At 29.5% G+C, this 18,423-nt stretch overlaps 1 protein-coding gene across 4 annotated transcripts; it reads left to right on the top strand.

The window, feature by feature from the left end:
- Positions 1–11,187: 11,187 nt before the first annotated feature.
- Positions 11,188–13,159, top strand: LOC142546043 (protein ELF4-LIKE 3-like). 4 transcript variants are annotated; one of them, XM_075653531.1, is made up of 3 exons: positions 11,188–11,368; positions 12,150–12,182; positions 12,666–13,159. In XM_075653531.1, the coding sequence occupies exon 3, from the start codon at positions 12,683–12,685 to the stop codon at positions 13,031–13,033; it is 351 nt and encodes a 116-aa protein (XP_075509646.1). In that variant the 5' UTR covers positions 11,188–11,368; positions 12,150–12,182; positions 12,666–12,682; the 3' UTR covers positions 13,034–13,159. The 4 variants fall into 4 exon arrangements, with proteins under 4 accessions (XP_075509646.1, XP_075509645.1, XP_075509644.1 ...); XM_075653530.1 differs by lacking the exon at positions 12,150–12,182 and having other exon boundaries at positions 11,188–11,432; XM_075653529.1 differs by lacking the exon at positions 12,150–12,182 and having other exon boundaries at positions 11,192–11,368.
- The last annotated feature ends 5,264 nt before the right edge of the window (positions 13,160–18,423 follow it).

The raw sequence follows: 18,423 nt of genomic DNA, 5'->3' as shown, positions 1-18,423 counted from the left end.
CTACGCTATCACACCGTGAAACACAATGATAGCGCATGATTTTCCCTCCAATGGAGACTACGCCATTTCTCCAAAATGGCGCAGCCTCCCTCCTCTGCCCCAGCCAAATTTGGGCGCAGAGGAGAAACCTAGCGCCATTTTGGCGCTGGGTTTGGGCCTTCTTTTTTATTTTTTTATTTTTTTAATGTTTTTTAATTAATATAAATATGTATTAAATATTTTTAATAATAATATTATATAATTGATGAGTAAAATTAAATCGTGTTGATATAAAATATAATTCGTATTATAAATATTAGAGTTAATATATATAAGAATCAAATAAATAAATTTAACTATTAATAAAAATAAAATTATAACTATGATACTAATATTAACATTAATTATAATTATATTGTTAAATTTACAAATAAATAGTAAACAAAAAAATATTCTAGGAATATACTTTTTAGCGTAAGATTTGAAGTAAATGGGTTGGAGATGAATGTTATAATTGGTGGAGAAAACTGCACTAGTTTCTGAATCAAAATAGATTTATTGGTTGGAGATGGACTAAGGACACAAAGTTGTCGGAATCTAATCGAGCTAGCGGATTAATTCTTACCATCATGTGTGCTGATCTAATTATCCAAAATCATTTGGCTACATTGTACTTATTGCAGAGAAGATATAGCCATCACATCGGGAAAGTATATGCCTCGTTAAGATATTACAACTTCTGAGGACTGTATCAATCCAATAGCTACAATAATACTTGGTGTATTTTTCCTAATATAGAACAATATTTTCCATACACCCTCAGCAGGTGTATTTTTTCATGTTTCTTCTCCATGGCAACAGCATGAAGACCAGTTCACTTCAGGTGTATGATGCCATGGAGGAAGATAGTGATATGGTCATCTTCCGACACAAATTGGCGTTGAATCACCAATTTGCTTTATGGATGACATACTAACATTAATAACAAGAATTGAAATTACAAACAATTCAAAATATAGTATCTGGAAAGGATGTAATATTTTGTCCGCGAGTATTGAAGCTACAAAAACACTCTCTAAGGCTTTTCAATGAGATGGATTCAACAACCAAGGTAGATCAAATAAAGCCAATTTCCCACAATAAAATATTTAAGAACAATAAAATTGATTCATTACCGCCTGACATCAAGGCCACCAAGGAGCTTGTAGCGAAGAGACTCCGCCTGAGCAATGGCGCACAGCCCACTGTTATCAACCTTCTCGGCATACAACTCCACGCTGTTCTCCGGGAACTTAAATGTAGACCCGTGCAGCTGAGCAAGTGCGCACGCCACTGTAACCTTCTCGGCATAAAAAGTGTATCACCTAAATGTTTATATTCATTCTCGGAAGAGACCAAACCTTTCTCTTTTTACTCATTTGAGTCGCCATTTTCGAGTTTGCAGATAGAAGTGTAATGCCAAACTCTTGATGGAAATTAGGGTTTCGATATCAGCGGGGGTTATTATTATACGTAATTTGGGTAGATCCGACGCTGCGATTGCTTTTAAAATGGGTTTTGGGCCCAACTTTCATGTGCCTAAATTGGGCTAATTAAAGTCCAAAAAATTATTCGGCCCATTGAAAATTCGAATGCCCATATTCCAGATTGGGAAATATATATATTTTAACTTAAAAGTATAATTGAACAAGTTATATTAAATAAATATTGTCCAGAAAATATTTTTTTTTTTTACCAAATTTAGAATAATCTTATTGATAAATTTTCAGATTCGAGTTCGGGATAGCTCGGAAAAAGATTTGAAGTGGGATGGAATTTAGAGAGATATCATTTGGTAAAATTATTTTTGCATTTCCATTTCCTTTAATAATGTTAATTTTAAAAAATACCATTTTCTTTGAAGGATGGTATTCTTATACCACTATCAGCTTGACATTCATTTTGATATTCTATCATTAATCTTAAAAAAAAAAAAATAGATGCATAATTTAATAAGTCAAAACTTTGGGATTATTAAATTCAAGGTTTCTGAATAAAACACTTTATTAAATAAAACTCAAAAGTAATAACTTCGGCTATAATTGAAAAGAAGATTGAACTATGAAAAGACTACTAAATCAAACAATTATTATTACATATTCTCTTGAAAGAATTCGAAAACAACTTAAAATGTAAACTGAATTTTCAAAGGAAAAAAACTAAAATCGACATTAAATTATTCAATTTCTCCTATCACTCCACCTCCAATCAAATGATCAATATTTTCATCTGAATTAGCAAAAAAATTAGAGACATCTAAGTGAGTTATGTCGACCAAACCATCATCATCAACAAAATTTATCTCTATTTTTCTTTTTCATTTAATCGAATTTTGGTAAAGATCCACGAAATGTTTTGTCGCATGAGACCAATGTTATTTCATTCCACATTTGAAACATTTATCTTCATTTTTTTCCAAGCTTTGTCAGTTTCAGTGACAAATGCTCTTTGTATTTATCTCTTCGAATTAAGAATGGCATGTGTTTTATATTTTATTCATTATATATTACATTAAATATTTGAATAAAACAGAATCATTAAAAAAACAAAAAATAATAATAAATGAAAATAGAGTGTACAAGAATTATCTACACAAAAAATAGAAAAGCAAACATATATATGGAAATTAGTAACCACGACATAAGTATTATATTTTGTCCGATCTTGCTTAAATTTCCTTTAATTGTCCGATTTATTTTTTGTTTAATTAATTCGTTTGATGCTATCATGCTAATTGTTTTAAATCGTTCCGAAATTACGAGTTATAATTAGCCACCCGATATTTGTGCTAATTACTAAATTAACAAGTGACTATTTGTTATAAAACTCAATACACAGTGACAATCAATTTTTAATATAACATAAGATTTTTTATGTATTAATTTCTACGAATTTAGCATTAGAAGTTGGTCAAGCGACGCACTGATTCAATCAATATGTTTGAAATTAAAAGTTTAGGGATTAATATTTTTTATTTTATAAAACACTAACTCACTTATTATTTGTTTTACTGTTAATTTTCGACCTTAGCTAGCAGCATCCGAGGATTGTCTTAATATTTAACATATGCTTCAAGATGTTTTTGCATGATCTTGCACGGATTTTTGTTTTTTTATCGTATCTCCTAAATTCTTATAGACAAGATGAATTTCGGCATCCAAAATCCATGACAAATAATCTTTTTCGGTTAAAACAAATGCTTCAAAATCAAGTTTGATTATATTAATTGCCATTTCAACCGTTATACAAAAAATAATTAAAAAATTATAATAATCATATTTAGACAATACAATTGTATTATTATCGTAAAAGAAATAAATAGATAATATGCAAAGGGGTCTAGTCACGATTTTACTGTGCAATTTTTTTTTTAAAAAAAAAACTTTCATAAATCTATGTAATGAATTAATTTATCTAAAGTATAGATCTATTACCGATTTGTTCAAAGGAAATATAAATAATCATGTAAATAAAAATAAACATGATCTGTTGGCATAGTTATTAACCAATAAAATATTAGTATGTTGACACAAAATTTAAAAGAGTGTGAATACTAAACAATCGTGAGAGGGTATAATAAGAAAACTTAAATAAAAAATAATATATTTTTAATCCGTATTGAATCAATATTCTCGAAGAATATTGACGAATCTTGAATTTTGGATCAATTTTTAAGAAATACTGATATGTGTCAAATATTGAATCAATATATTCATTAATGTTCATGTCTTATATCAATATTCTACATGAATATTGATAAAATCTTCTATTATTAAATTCTTTTGAAGTATTTTGATAAAATTCGCAATGTATAAAGAATATTGATAAACTTTTAAAATTTTTTTATGAAGAATATTGATAAATCTCATACTTTTATATTTTATTCATAGATCTGTCAAGATTATCGATAAAAAAATCATGTTGTGCCACTTCAGGAGCAACAACATAAATAAAAAATGTGATTCTTCATAAATATCAATATAAACCTAGAATTTATTCTACTTCGAGAGCATCAATATTACTTCAAGAGCATAACATAAAACTAAAAACATTAATATCAATTTAAATTTTGTGATTCTTCGATATCATTATCTAAATATCGTGCTTCTTCGAGAGCATTCATACAATGGCTAAGAATAAAATTATTTATGAATTTATAATTTGAAGAACATTCGTCCTGATAACTTGTTACAAATTTATTAGTAGAAGAAGATAGAATTAAGTTATATCTTATTTCAATTAAACACATCTATTTACACACAAAAAAAATATTACAATCAAATCAATTATCTAAATATCATCAATATATAACAAGCGAAGCATTTTCCTCTGTTTGCAAATCAATGCTGAGCATTTTATCGCATACAACAAAGTATTATGACATCCTTCTCTGCTAAAACAAATGTCTGATGGAAAACAACTAAATTCATCCTTTGAAATATGGCAGTCTTCTGCTGTCGCTCGTCCACTTGATCCAAATCATGTATTCATTCATGTTTCTGAAAATTATAGTAAACAAAAAAGTAAAAGGTTAAGTCCTTTAAGTGCTAAATACGGTAATATATGCGCAATAAGTAACTATAATTCTATCAATAAATGTTTAAGAAATGACATGCTTCGACCTTTTTTTTTGGGATGCACCTTACGCCCCGAACAACTATGTCTTTTGCTAGAATTGATATGTGGTTTATGCCTACGTTATTGGCTAGACTTAGCTGAATATGTTAAATGCCGATATGCAATTAAAAGTCATGCAAAGACATACGTCATGGGCATCGAACTCTCAAGGATCTGCTATGTTAGGATCCCACGAAGGTTACACAAATAGCAGTATTCTGGGTTTATGCATAACAAGGTGAGAACTCAAAGCTAGGCAATCCATGATTATCTGTCCTACGTTGCCGCTCCACTTCATCCAATCACTCCTCCGAAACAAACCTAAGGGAAAACAAAATTTCAAGCAAATTTTAAAGCATAAATGTACTATGAAAATAAAAGAAACTGGCCCGACTTTATGTTTTATGTTAATGACCATAAACTTCAAGTTGATCATACGAATTAATTTAACCGAAAGATAAGCCAAAGAAACACGAGAATCAAACAATCTTTATATAAAATAGCAAACACAGTAATTAAGGTGCTTAAGTTTAACCAAAGCAAGGAAAATGTATCATTCCTAAAGGTTGGCCAGTTGACGGCAGCGGGGTCAGCGGCGGGCTTGACCTTGAACAGAACTATGTGCTCGATGATTTGGGCAGAATCGGAGGTGGATGAAGACATTCTGACGGAGACTCGTGAGTGAGAACTGAATGGCGTCGCGGAGAAGGGCGGCGTGTGGCGGTTACAGCTGTTCTTACACGATACATAGGAGGGCTTCAGCTCACTAGAACTTTTCTTCATAATACGAAAATAATAAAATAAAATTTCTCATCCATAATAACACGTGTCTATTTAAATTTAAAAATAAAATTATGGGTGCTTTTGATCATTTAATCATTATTTAAAAATATAGTAATTATGATATATACAAATAATTATAATAATATGAAATCAACATACATCGGATTAAAACAGGCATGTTGTCTAATCATATTTTAAAACATAAATGGTCCAATAGAAAATAGATTCATTAAAAAAAATTGAAATTATAGATTTGTGTTTTGGAGATACTTAGTTTTATGATTGAAATCACTCAAATGTCATCGTCTTCGAAAGAACAAATTTCGTTCATGCTACCTTCAATGAACTACCAATTTAAGGCAAAACAGAGATCATTCGTTTGCCTATGGCGGAACATCCAAATCGACAGTGTCTCCATGTGCGTCGTCGAGGTGCCGAGCCCGTAATCTTGGCAGAATTGGTTCCACATTTTGCTTTTGAGGACGTAGAATTTTTTTTCGTTCCAAGAAACAAAGATCATGGCGTATTCCCTTCCGTCCGGACCATAGATAGTCGCTGGTATCCCTAATTTCTCGAGTCTCTTGCACTCATTTGGATTCAACATATCTTTAAGAAGTTCCATCACCCAGGGCCTTGGTAACATTAGCCTGCACAGCGCATGATTTACATCACTTTCGGTTATTTGTTTTTGAGTAGGCAAGCTGCACAGCCCTATCAACTCTTGAATCCCTGCAGGCAACGACCTAACAACAGATGATGGACGGGGATTGGTTCTTGAACTCGAGGATTCTTCATGTTGATGTGATTTCTTGATGTTGAACTTGCCGCCTTTACGTTTAAATTGACTCCGATTAACAGTGACCTTGGTTCGTGACTTCCGCACGTTCCGGGATTCGTCTTCCGACTTCATCCAAGGTGTTGTTTCCGGATGTAAATGCCATCAGATTCAAAGCCCCGTCGATCAAGGCATAATCTAATTCAATATCTTCACCCGCTACACCAATGTAAGTTACATAACCCCCCGCCATCGATCGTTCGCTAGTAAACTTACAGAAACAAAAAGAAAATCCTTATTCAAATTTCGATATTAATTACTTTTTAAAAAAAAAATTAATCAGAGTGGGGCCTTTACAGCGAGTGCTGTTCAAGAAGATTTTAAGAGCAGAATTAAGATCTTAACCACCCCTACTATCGAATATTTTCATAGTAGGGCAGGTTTTAATTTTCAAATACATTATTATATCAAAAAGTAGTAGGAAAAATACACAAAACCCTAAAACCGATACAAAAAAAAATACGTACCTTTGATCATACTTCAAGAAAGGAGAAGTTGTTTTCTTCGGGACATATATTTAGCAGCGAACGAAAGAAGAAAATGAGACGAAAATCAAAACACGAATAGAGAATTTGTGATGTGAAATATATAAGTTTTAGCCTCAAAATTATAACTTTGTTTCCATATATGCGAAAGACTATTTATGGAAGGTTTTTTGTTAACTATAGTCCAAGATGGAAATAAGGTGGTTATATACCTGGACGACATAAAATCGTAGAAACAAAAATATACTTTATTATTAGAATTCATACATATTTCGATATGGAAGATTTTCAATTCGAATCAAAATAGGAAACATGTAGCTCTATTCAAAATATAATAAAAAATAATAGATTGAAATATAAAAAAATTTACACATTTCTTTCCAGGTGAAAATTAAATAAACATTCTAGATCTCAACATTTTGTAAAAGTTGTACAAACACCATTGTACCACCTACAAGCTAGCGAGTTGAAGTATTTTGATGATATTTTATATAACATCGATTAAATGATCAACGAATAAAATAATTAAAAAGAAAACTCAATTTGCTACAAGTGGTCGGACAAATAAGTTCGGATGCTATCTATGCTAACCAGACGTTGTAAGAGCGAGCTAGATGACACGAATATAACAACCGGAAGCGTCCAGTTAGCACAGATAACATTCGAATCATTCTAGCCGGCCTGAAATATGACTTATAGCAAATTGAATTATATTTCTAATTGTTTTTCTGCTGGTCATTGTGATAACTAGTCTATGAAATGTTATCAAAATATTTTAGCTCACCGGATTTTCAAGTGGTGCAAGAAGCCGGTTTAATTTTCACATGGAAGAAGTGTTCATGTTTGATATTTCACGGGGGGTTTGGTGCAAATAACTCTTTTAAAAAACTATAATTACAAGCTATATATTTTTTAAAAAACAAAGCTTTGAAAGGGATTTTAACATGAGAAACTGCTCATCTTTCCAACAATAATTTTATAACCGAACCGTATCAGTCAATCATAAAATAGTGATTTTAACTTGTCAGATATAAACAATGTTATATTATATAAAATAATATTACAACATAATAAATAATATTTTTAAAATTTTAAAAACGTATATAAATAATAAATATATATATATATATATATATATATATTCACCAAATTTTAAAATCTAAACATACATGTAATAAAAAATACCAAATATAACTATCTATATTTTTAAAAAAAATCATATAATATCTAATATTACTTAAATAAATTTTTTAACAAAGTAAAATTTTCAAATAATTGTATATATACATCTAAAAATAATATTTAAAATTATAAATATAAGAAATAATTAAATTCAATTTTATTTTAAAAAAGCGAACCTGTCAGACCGGTTTTAACCGGTTCAAAAACGTTCAAAAATGGTCTGACAAGTTCTCAGTCGGTAAAACATTTTGTGGTTTGGTTTGTACCGAACTTGTGATCGGTTCTCGGTCGAACTGACTCGTTGAATACGGTTTCAAAACAATAGTTTCCAATTCAAAATCTAAAATAAAAAATTTTAATTTGAATCAAAATTTTCAAAACCAATCCTGTATATTCCAAATTGTAGTGCAGAAACACAAACGGCTTATTTCTCCAATTTTAATGCGGCAATAATAATGCCATAAACCGCTACTATTCATATGATTATTATTACAGTTAAAAAAACTAACAAAAAAAAAAACGAATTTGGCCAAAAACCTTCTGGGTTAGCTGTTCGATCTAATGAAAATATAATTCAAGTTGAATTAGGGAGGCGACCAGAGTCCAAGGAATCACGTACCTTTCTTCGGGAGAAGAGAAATTGTTTTCCGCGGGATGGATGAGGTAATTGGGGTTTATATATATGAGTGTTATTAATGCACGTGGATAGTTTTTTATTAATTAGACTCCTACTTGAGACATGATGTATTCATTGACACAGTACTGTGAATTGACTCGATCCATATTTAAAATCAAAAATAATACTGTTAACATAAAAGATAATATTTTTACATGTGAAGTCGAATAAGATATTCATCTTATAAAATTTACGGTCTCATAAGAATTTTTTGTATAATATATAATATAATTGAAAGGAAAAATCATGTTTATTTAAAAAAAAAATACCAAAGATTCTTCAAATCACGAGCTACTTATGATTACTAGCTAGGTCAAAATACTGTTCCAAGATTTGAATTCTTTTCGATAATAAAATAATAGTGATGATATATACTACTACTATTATATTTAGTAAATAATATTTCTATTTAGATATAATAAATTTTTAAGTAAATTAATTATATTTTTATGTAAAACTTATTATGTTGATTGATATATTTGATTTGTTGGTAGACTTTATAAATACTTGCTTTAAATTGATTTTAAATGATAGAATAAGGAATTATATAAATATTTTATGCTGGTTTAATTACGTGGTAATTTCTTTCTATACATCCCAAAACTTTTGGTGTGTGTATATATGTGTGTGCGTGCGTGTGTATGTATGTATATATTAATATATATAATTGGTTTATTTTTTAAGGATTTGTGATTATTTTTTATATATTAATTATTTTATTTGAATCATGATGCAACTATAAATATGTAATTTGTAGGAGATTTTAAACTATATTAAATATGTAATTTGTAGGAGATAATGTATTTGAATTTAAATAAAGTAGATATTAATTTGTTGGATTTAACTTGTGAATATAATAGTATAGATGGTAAATGAAACCACATGATTCTCTTTATCGAGTTCACTCTAATTTCAGGCAAGAGATTATTCTTCTTCCATGTTATTGCAAGACAGAGTCCCTTCGTTCGGTTGTGCCGAAACGTCAAAACCGTCGACCGGTGAACAGTTAAAGATTTCAGCTCGTAATCCCGGCAGAAACTGTTCCACGTACGGTGCGCCCTTGAGTAATTTAATTATAAAAGTAATTTATTATCTATACTATTAATACACTTCTTTCATTCGTCATTAGACTTTTATAAACACTTGATTTGAACTGATTTTATATGGCAGGTTGAGTAATTAAAAATATTTCTATTCATGCGTGCCAAATCCTTTGACATTGAATAACAACGCACAAAATTAAAATTTTATTCAAATTATAGTAAGTTTTTCTTGTGACGGTTTCACGGAGTTATGTCCACAAGATGAGTTGACCCGATTCATATCATACCGAGAAATTAAGTACAGGGAAAACTTTCCATAAACACTGACAGTTGCATTAGATTCGGAATATTTGGAATTTTAAATTTACTGTATACTGTCGTGAGTTAAAACACACTTTTTTTGAAAAAAGTTAAAACTAATTTTCTTTAATTTTGTTAATTTAATTTGAAACAAAATACCCTAGTCCAGCCCAAATGGATATGATCCAAGCCTAAATTCGAACCTTTTACATTAATCTAAATGGGCTATTATAGTTTCCATTTTATTTTTTAAGTTGTATTAGATCATCCAATTAAAAAATTGATTGCGTTATTTATTATATTATTGCTGAGATTTTAGTTTCAAAATACAACAAAAATAGTCAAAATTCATAGATTATTAAAACTACTACAATATATATATACACAACCATGATTTAATGTCTAATTATAATTTTCCTTACATTCAGCCGTGCTATTCCACGAGCTTTACCCCATGACTTGTCGTCAAGCCGATGTTATTCGATCATGTGGATTCTTTTAGGTTATGTTTGGTTGTACATATTTAAAATTCATAGATTTCAATTATAATTTTATTATCGACAATGAATAATATATGAAATATTATATCTTATTTATTTACAAAATTAGTTACACAAAGTATAATAGATATCAAATGTCTCTATTATTAGGTGAACTTGAAATTCGTCTTAATTAATATTAAACAATATGCAAAATGATGAATTTAAAGTTTATGATTTTATTTCTCTAAAACTACAAAAATATGTTATTTGAAATTCATCAATCAAAATGCAATTTCACAGTAATGAAACCATCATAGAGGTCAGGGAATTCAAAAGTGTGGATTTGGCTTCTGGAATAGCATGGACAAACCTTTTTCCAACTAGATCCCTCTTTTAGAAATGAAGTTCTAATATATATATATATATTTTTGTTGCTTAGATCTAAATTATCAATTGGATATATATTTAAATGAATGGTATTCAACGTTTTTTATTAATATTTTTGCAGACAAGCTTGTCACGTAATATTTATCAAATCTAGTTTATTTGACTAACATAATTTGTATATTATTACACTAATACAGAAGTTTGTATGATATGTGTAATATGCGCACCAAAGTGTGTGATATTATTTTGTGAGTTCATACTATCATTGCAAAAAATTTATATATTATATTATATATTTTACTTCTTTTAGGAATATATACTTTTTACATTAATAACTACCATATGATATCTCTCAGAAAATGTAATGATTGAAAAAGAATAATTGGTTACAATTTAGTATTGGTGATTGTCAAATCTACGTATTCTCTCTCCCTCTCTGTCGCTCTCTCTTTTTCTTCTCTTCATGCGAGATTCGATTCAGTCGCGCATCATTCCATTTCCGCCTCTGTCAATCTGTATTCTCTTCATCCCCGCCATTATAATGCTCCCACTTCTACAAGGTACGCCGACCAAGCAATGATGGAGTCTGTATATACTCTAAAATACACATTTAGTCTCTTTGAGGTTAGTTTTGAGGAGTTTTTTGTTAACGTTTTCCTGGGTTTTTTTGGGGGAGCAAATTCTGGTGTTTTTTTCCCTGAAAAATCGGTGTATTCAGCTTCCATGGTTTTTGGGTTTCTTGAATCTTCATCAGTTCCATCCATGAATCCTTTGAACTTCAGTTTGTGGTTGTGCGGGTCTGTGATTTGTGAAAAAAGAGCTACTGGATTTTACCTGACCGGGCGTTGATTAAAAACTTGTCTTTATTAATTGTTCGTAATTTGAGATTTTTTGTGGATTCCTGATTTCGATTCATAATGGTCACGAGCACTCCTGTTCTTTTTTGTTTCTTGTTTAGGAATTCCAATATATTCCACTCTGCACCTGCAATCTTTGAGGTGTACGATTCCAGCATTTGAATAATCTTTTCCTCCCCTTTTTTTGGCTTTTTCAAAATTTTATTTTAAAATCCATTTATTTTATTAACGAAATCCCATTTATTTCTACACCTCTAGAATCTTCTTCTTTTTCAGAAACCACTGCATCGAGTGTTTCAAGAATTGCTGTTCTAAATATATTTGGTAGTTAATGTTCTTGAATGGTGTTTTATTTTTCAATGACTGAGATGAGATTAATGTTGATTAGTGGTTAAGAAGCTTTTAATTTCCTGAAATGATACCCTTTTGAGAGCTGTCATGAATTATGCACTTCATCAATGACTGGTTTCTTTTGGGTTTGCAGATTCTTGTTTTGAAATTCTGAGCTGAAACTTAGGTGGGATTTTATGAGTACAGTTTAAAAAGTTTGCCTTTTATGGAAATGGGGATCTGCTTTTCACATCTCATCATGCCTCGTATTATTATATGCTAATAATTATTGAGCCCATGAATAACAGTGACAATAATTTCTGTGGTGTAGTAACATTAATAATACTCTCTTTTTTAGTATCATGTTGAAATTTGAATTTGTACAATGATAGCAAGCATGTTCTTGTTTTGTTTAAAGAAGTCCATGAAAATTGCGTCTTTCTGGAGCTTTTTTTATGTCGAATTAGTCCAGTTATTTCGCTGATCTTTTTTTTTTCGTGTTGCTATTTTGTGTAAGTTAGGTATAAACCAAAGGACGGTTAGAGACTGGAGTTTCGGTATATAGATAATTGGCATTTTTGAAAATCGAAATACATAATGGAAATGTGAAATTGGCTCATTTCTTGTTATGTTCCTTGGCCTGATTCATTTCATCTCTTGTTTGTTCAAGGTTGAATCTTGACAAGAATGGAGGGAGATACATTTTCGCACCTTGTAAATAATGGCACTCAATTTGATGGTAAAATCTCGCAAAGTTTTCAGAAGAGTTTTGTTCAAGTTCAGAATATATTGGACCAGAACAGGCTACTGATCAATGAGATTAATCAGAATCACGAGTCCAAGATTCCAGACAATTTAAGCAGAAATGCGGGTTTGATTCGAGAGCTCAACAATAATATCCGAAGGGTTGTTGATCTATATGCTGATCTTTCAAGTTCTTTTACCAAATCCTTGGATAATTCATCTGAAGGAGAATCAAGTGGTGGCGGCTTGAAGTCAGATGCGAAAGTTGGTCATAAAAGGCATATGCCCAGTTAGTATGCAACAAGAACAATAAGGAATGAGCAGAAAAAGGTGGTCTCCTGATTCTTCGTCATGGTAGAGACAATATAATGCAATGATAAATGTCTCAGAGATGTTATCAAAAATCTTCAGTTTGTGTGATTTGCAGCGCAAAATATGATCTTGGCTAATTCAACTGAGTGTTTTTTGATGGCCTGCTTTTACTTTGTAGTCTATTTAAAAATAAAAACAACAACAATTTTTGACATTTATCCACACGTTAAAATTGTCTTTTTTTTTTCAGTAAAAGCACTTTTAAAAGCTATAATTTATCAAGATATTCATAAAATTATCTGATAAATCTTTCATATTTTTATTTTAAATTCAAATAATCATATAAATAATATACTCTGATCAGGTGATAGACCAAGCCCATTAATACAAACTATTTGGAAATATGCTTTGAAAGAAAAGGGTGAAAGGCGCTTTTAGTTCCCACTCACAGAGCACCACAAGAACAGAATCTGAGATAAGAAGATAATGATGGTCTTTTGACTATTTTATCTTTATTGTTCCTATCCAATGACCATCCACTCACATAGAAAAAAATATATTTTTTAGTTATAAAATCAGGAAAACAAGCATAGGAATCAGTCCTAAATGACAAATATTTCTTGACAATAATGGGCTCAGTAATACTATGTCTTCAATCAAATTTATATAATAATTTTGTGTCATGAAAAAACTCAATATAAAAATTTTATTTATCAAATTTCATTATACATTGAATACAAAATAATATGATATAATATAAAAATATCACAATATAATCACAAATTTCATTATATAATCTTCGTTCTACATATTATTAATAGACGGCCAGAGTGCCAAATAATTATGGGAATCTCATATCTTGGTTTTTTAGTTCTTGAAAAAATGTGAAAACAAATTTATTTGACAAGATATTAATTATTAAGCATCCGACATATTTATTTATCTAATATTTGCAAAAATGATGTATTTTTTTAAAAAAAGAAAATGGGACCAATGTATATTACATTTACATCAATGTTGTAATTTAAATAAAGAATATTTTGGAAAATAACCAAATGTTATTTTTGAACTTGTTTGGTTATATATGGTTTTAACATTCGTTAGATGCTTCTTTCTTTACTTTTCTCATTTTCAATATGAGAGGTCTTTTTTTATTTGTTTGTGGTTTTTATCTCCGGCATCGAACTTTCTCTCCGATCCGGAATCGAACTACCCCAGGGTAGATACGGCCTCAGCCTCGTTGGATTATGATGCTCCTGTACTCACTTTCTTCAGTCTCTCATTTTTATTGATTGAACAAGTTATTTTATTGGTAGGGCTACAATTTCTTGATACCACATTTTTTGATTGCTCAAAATTCTCAGAGGGTTTCCAATTATGTCTTCTTTGGTTTGGTGGCATTTTCCCTTAGACCCCTCCAAAAATCAATATTATCCAAAGTGACGGAACTAGGGCGGCGGATGGGTGTGACCGTCTCCTCAATTTTTAAATTTTATTGACTGAGCTAAAATAATCATAATTTTTTTTTTCTTTTCCACCTAATATTTGCTCTTGTTCATTATAAAATTTTGTAAAAAAAATTCTCTCAACCTCTGTCTTTTTTGACTATGTTCATTATTGATTCACAAACAAGTTCTTTCATCCAATCCATGAAAATATTATTCGTAGGCCTACACTTCTCACATTCTCTCACTTTTTTTCTTCCAAATTTTAGTAGTTTGTGTTTATACATGGCACTCGACAATTGGACTGGTGCAAGCCAGTGACAGAGCGCGATGCAACGGGCACCGATACGATATAATAACATAATTTTCGTACAATATATATTTTTCGATACGATATTAATATAATCTTTAGTCTAACATGATATAAAAATAAGATGGGTCGGCCCCATTTGACAAGCCCAAGACAAAATAAACATGCAAAAATTTAATAATAATTACCATATGCAGTGGGAATCTACTTTATCCCCTCTGCACCTTTTGTTTCTTGACGTTGTAGCAAATAGGCTTCAAAGAACCACAAATCTAGTACTATCTAGTTTGATATTTTTATTTGGTAGGCTCTTCTAGCGCAATAATCCATCAATTAATCATTTTTTTTTTAAATTATGACATACTATTAATAATAGCTTAAATTCGTTTCCTATGTCTTAATATTAATATGATATTTTCAAAATAGACCAGTTTTAATGCCTACTTTATTTTATATTTCGACCATTATAAAATTAATACTCCTAGTATCATTCTAAGATACGTTATTATTTTAATAATGTGACATCATGCATTAATTATTAGCATATAAAATATATAAATGACCAATCCACGCTCGTATATAATATTATTTTATTTCATCAGAGTGGAATTCTGTTTAACTAATAACTTTTTTATGATAAAAGTTAGAAGTCGCTAATGATGTTTAATAAACTTTTATTTTTGTAATTTGGTCGGTCATTTGTCGGCTAACTAATTAAAAAATTAAAGAAAAATCAAATTAATGGATCACGAAATTTAATTTATAAATTTGAAAAAGAATGTGATTTTTTCAACTAAGTAATTTTATTATCATTATCCAATATATAATCTGCGCATACAAAAAGCTCGTTTAATATTGCAAAATTAAATATATTTTCTGAAATTGTCGGTAGTTATGTTCTATACTAAGTTAAGTAGAGTTCTCGATTTTTAAATAAACACAATTTTAAGTTTCGTTTTTTTTTTCCTTTATTTTATTAGGAAAGTTTCGGTTTAAATTTTTGTTCAAACCAAAAGTAAACATCGTCTATTAATAAACCAAACCGAAGTGCGTTGTTCGGTTCGGTTAAACCTCGGTTAATTATTATTATTATTATTATTTTCTTCAAAAAAATTACTTATAAGATGTGAAAATATCAACGTCGATAGATAAGTGTGCGATTTCTTTCCTTCAAACAATGAGAAAATGATAAGTATATTTGTACGAGGAAACGAAAGACTTTCAATTTATCGGTTTTGTACTTGAAATCTAATTTTTTTATTTTGCTTTTTCGATTTCGAGTTTCATTTATTTCGATAATTATGGGTTTGAGTTTTTTTCTCGGTACTATATTTTTAAATTAGTACTATATATATATATATATATATATATATATATATATATACACACACAGCCATGTAAAAATATTTTTCATGTAAATATAATTTTTGTCACCTTAATCTCCTCACATAAACTAAAGTTTTAGCTCCATTCACTAATGCCATGTAGTACTGGTAATTACCAATATATTGTAAAAAGTACACGAATCATAACAACTATTCGGCTGTAATTTTGATATGATGATAACATTCTCAAAGTTGTAGTTTGTTGGGGGTAAATATACATGAATGAGAGTACCACTGAAATGAGTGAATTATTGAGAAGTTTTCATGCGTCAAACTGTTGACTTTGTGCCACTTGATCTGGTTGGCTAGATGGACTGTAAAAGAGTGATGTCGGATCTTTACGGATAATATTGTATTCGTTGAGAACATGATTGATATAGAAAAATGACAAGACTGATATATAAAGGATATGAGACAACCATAATATAGACACACACCTTTCCGGAGTCATGGACCTAACAGCCCAATCTATTAGCACCGAAATAAATGCATTATGTGCTGTCTTGACTAACAACTATAATTTTTGGTCTAACAGTAATCGCTTTACTCTAACTCAATTTCTCTATAAATTCTTTGTAAAATACATTTTTATTAGTCAATTAATTAATAATTATTTCTATAATTTTCTCCTACACTCTTATTTCAAAGTTCCACATTTTATATATTCAAAGAATGATCTAATCTATACACAAATTATTTGATTACTAAAAATATTCGTCGATTAAATTTGAGCTAATATCACATGCATTTAATTATTTCATATTTAAGATCGCAGATCGTATGTGCCCGATTACTTTAATAATAATGTTTTTAAGTCCACACAAGACCTAAGTGAAATGGCAAAGTTGCCCTTCTAATGGGCCAGTTTTTCAGTTTTTTTCAGGGTACAATAATAGTTTATTGGGCTCTATATTACTATACCAGATTGGAGATCGTATTGGCATCCAAAGCCCATTTTAATGCAGAAGTAAAATCAATTAAAATCCTATTTAAAAATACTCCAAACAAGGTTTAAAAAAATATGGAGTATGACGAAATGTTAATGTAAAATTTTAAACTTTACGAGATTATGTAGGTTTATTATGTGATCAATCATGAAAAAAAATTTCAGTTTTTAAAATAATTTTAATTATATCAAGTTAATCAATAAATAACACATAAGCATACAAAATTTAAGAAAAATTACTTAATTTTATAGGTTTGAAATACAATCAAAATGAAAAGAAGAGTATCACCTTGGATCTTGATTTTGTCTTGTAGAAAATAAGCCTTAATGTTTGAGTTCTAGTTCTATGTCAAACACTAAGATGGGGTTTAGACGTAATCTTGATCTGTCCAGACAAGTTCATGATCATCCGATGACTATTGACTCGTATGCTTACTATTGGAAACCAAAACGGCGGGTAGTGCAAGTACATGATTCAAGTTTTTCGTTGATCACATGGCTTTTAAGTGGTCAGTGTGTGATTTTTTGATCCATTTTGGATGCACAAAAGGACTTATGGTGAAGATGGACTATACTACTAACCATGTACTAATGAATGATATGTAATATTTTGTTTTGGTTTTTCCTTTCTACTGCCAATTTATAATTATCTCCTTTGATTATTATGAGCAGCAAATATATGGGAATAAGATTTCATACATAATAGGAAAATTACTTAAGAAATTGTTTAATTAATAGGTCATTATATAATCAATTTCCGAATGAAATGGAAATGTGTTTTAAAAAGTTGGACTATTTAATTTTTATGATTGATATAAGAAGAAATATATAAATGACAGAATAAATTTTTTAAAATAATCAAATCACGTTTAAAAAAAAAATTAAATTAATCATTATTCATAAAATTATTATTATTATTAAATCATTAATACTAGCATATGGACGCACACGTTGCCAGTATATAATGTAATGTGTGAATGTTATATTACGATTTTTAAGAAATTATATGAGGTATATAAGATTTAATAGCATGAAAAAAATAAAAAAACAAAATATTTAATAGCTTGATCTTTTTATAATTATAAAATGAATGCATTACTATTAGGATTGTTTGCTGAAACGGATAAAATTAATGCGCTAAAACTTTCTATACAATCAACATGGCTTTATGTGATATCTACCAAATATATATTAATATATCTGTCAAAGTTAAATATAATACAGTAACTTAACAAATAAAATATAAAGTGTAGTACATGAAAATTAACAAATGTTACAATTTTAGG

This window comes from Primulina tabacum, chromosome 5 (assembly GCF_025594145.1).
Source record: "Primulina tabacum isolate GXHZ01 chromosome 5, ASM2559414v2, whole genome shotgun sequence".
NCBI lineage: Eukaryota > Viridiplantae > Streptophyta > Magnoliopsida > Lamiales > Gesneriaceae > Primulina > Primulina tabacum.
Note: the sequence above shows the minus strand (reverse complement) of the source record. Positions and strands in the feature narration are given on the sequence as shown.

What these genes read in the sequence shown, in the direction of transcription:
- LOC142546043 (XM_075653531.1), top strand. Translation starts at nt 12,683, where the DNA reads ATGGAGGGAGATACATTTTCGCACCTTGTAAATAATGGCACTCAATTT.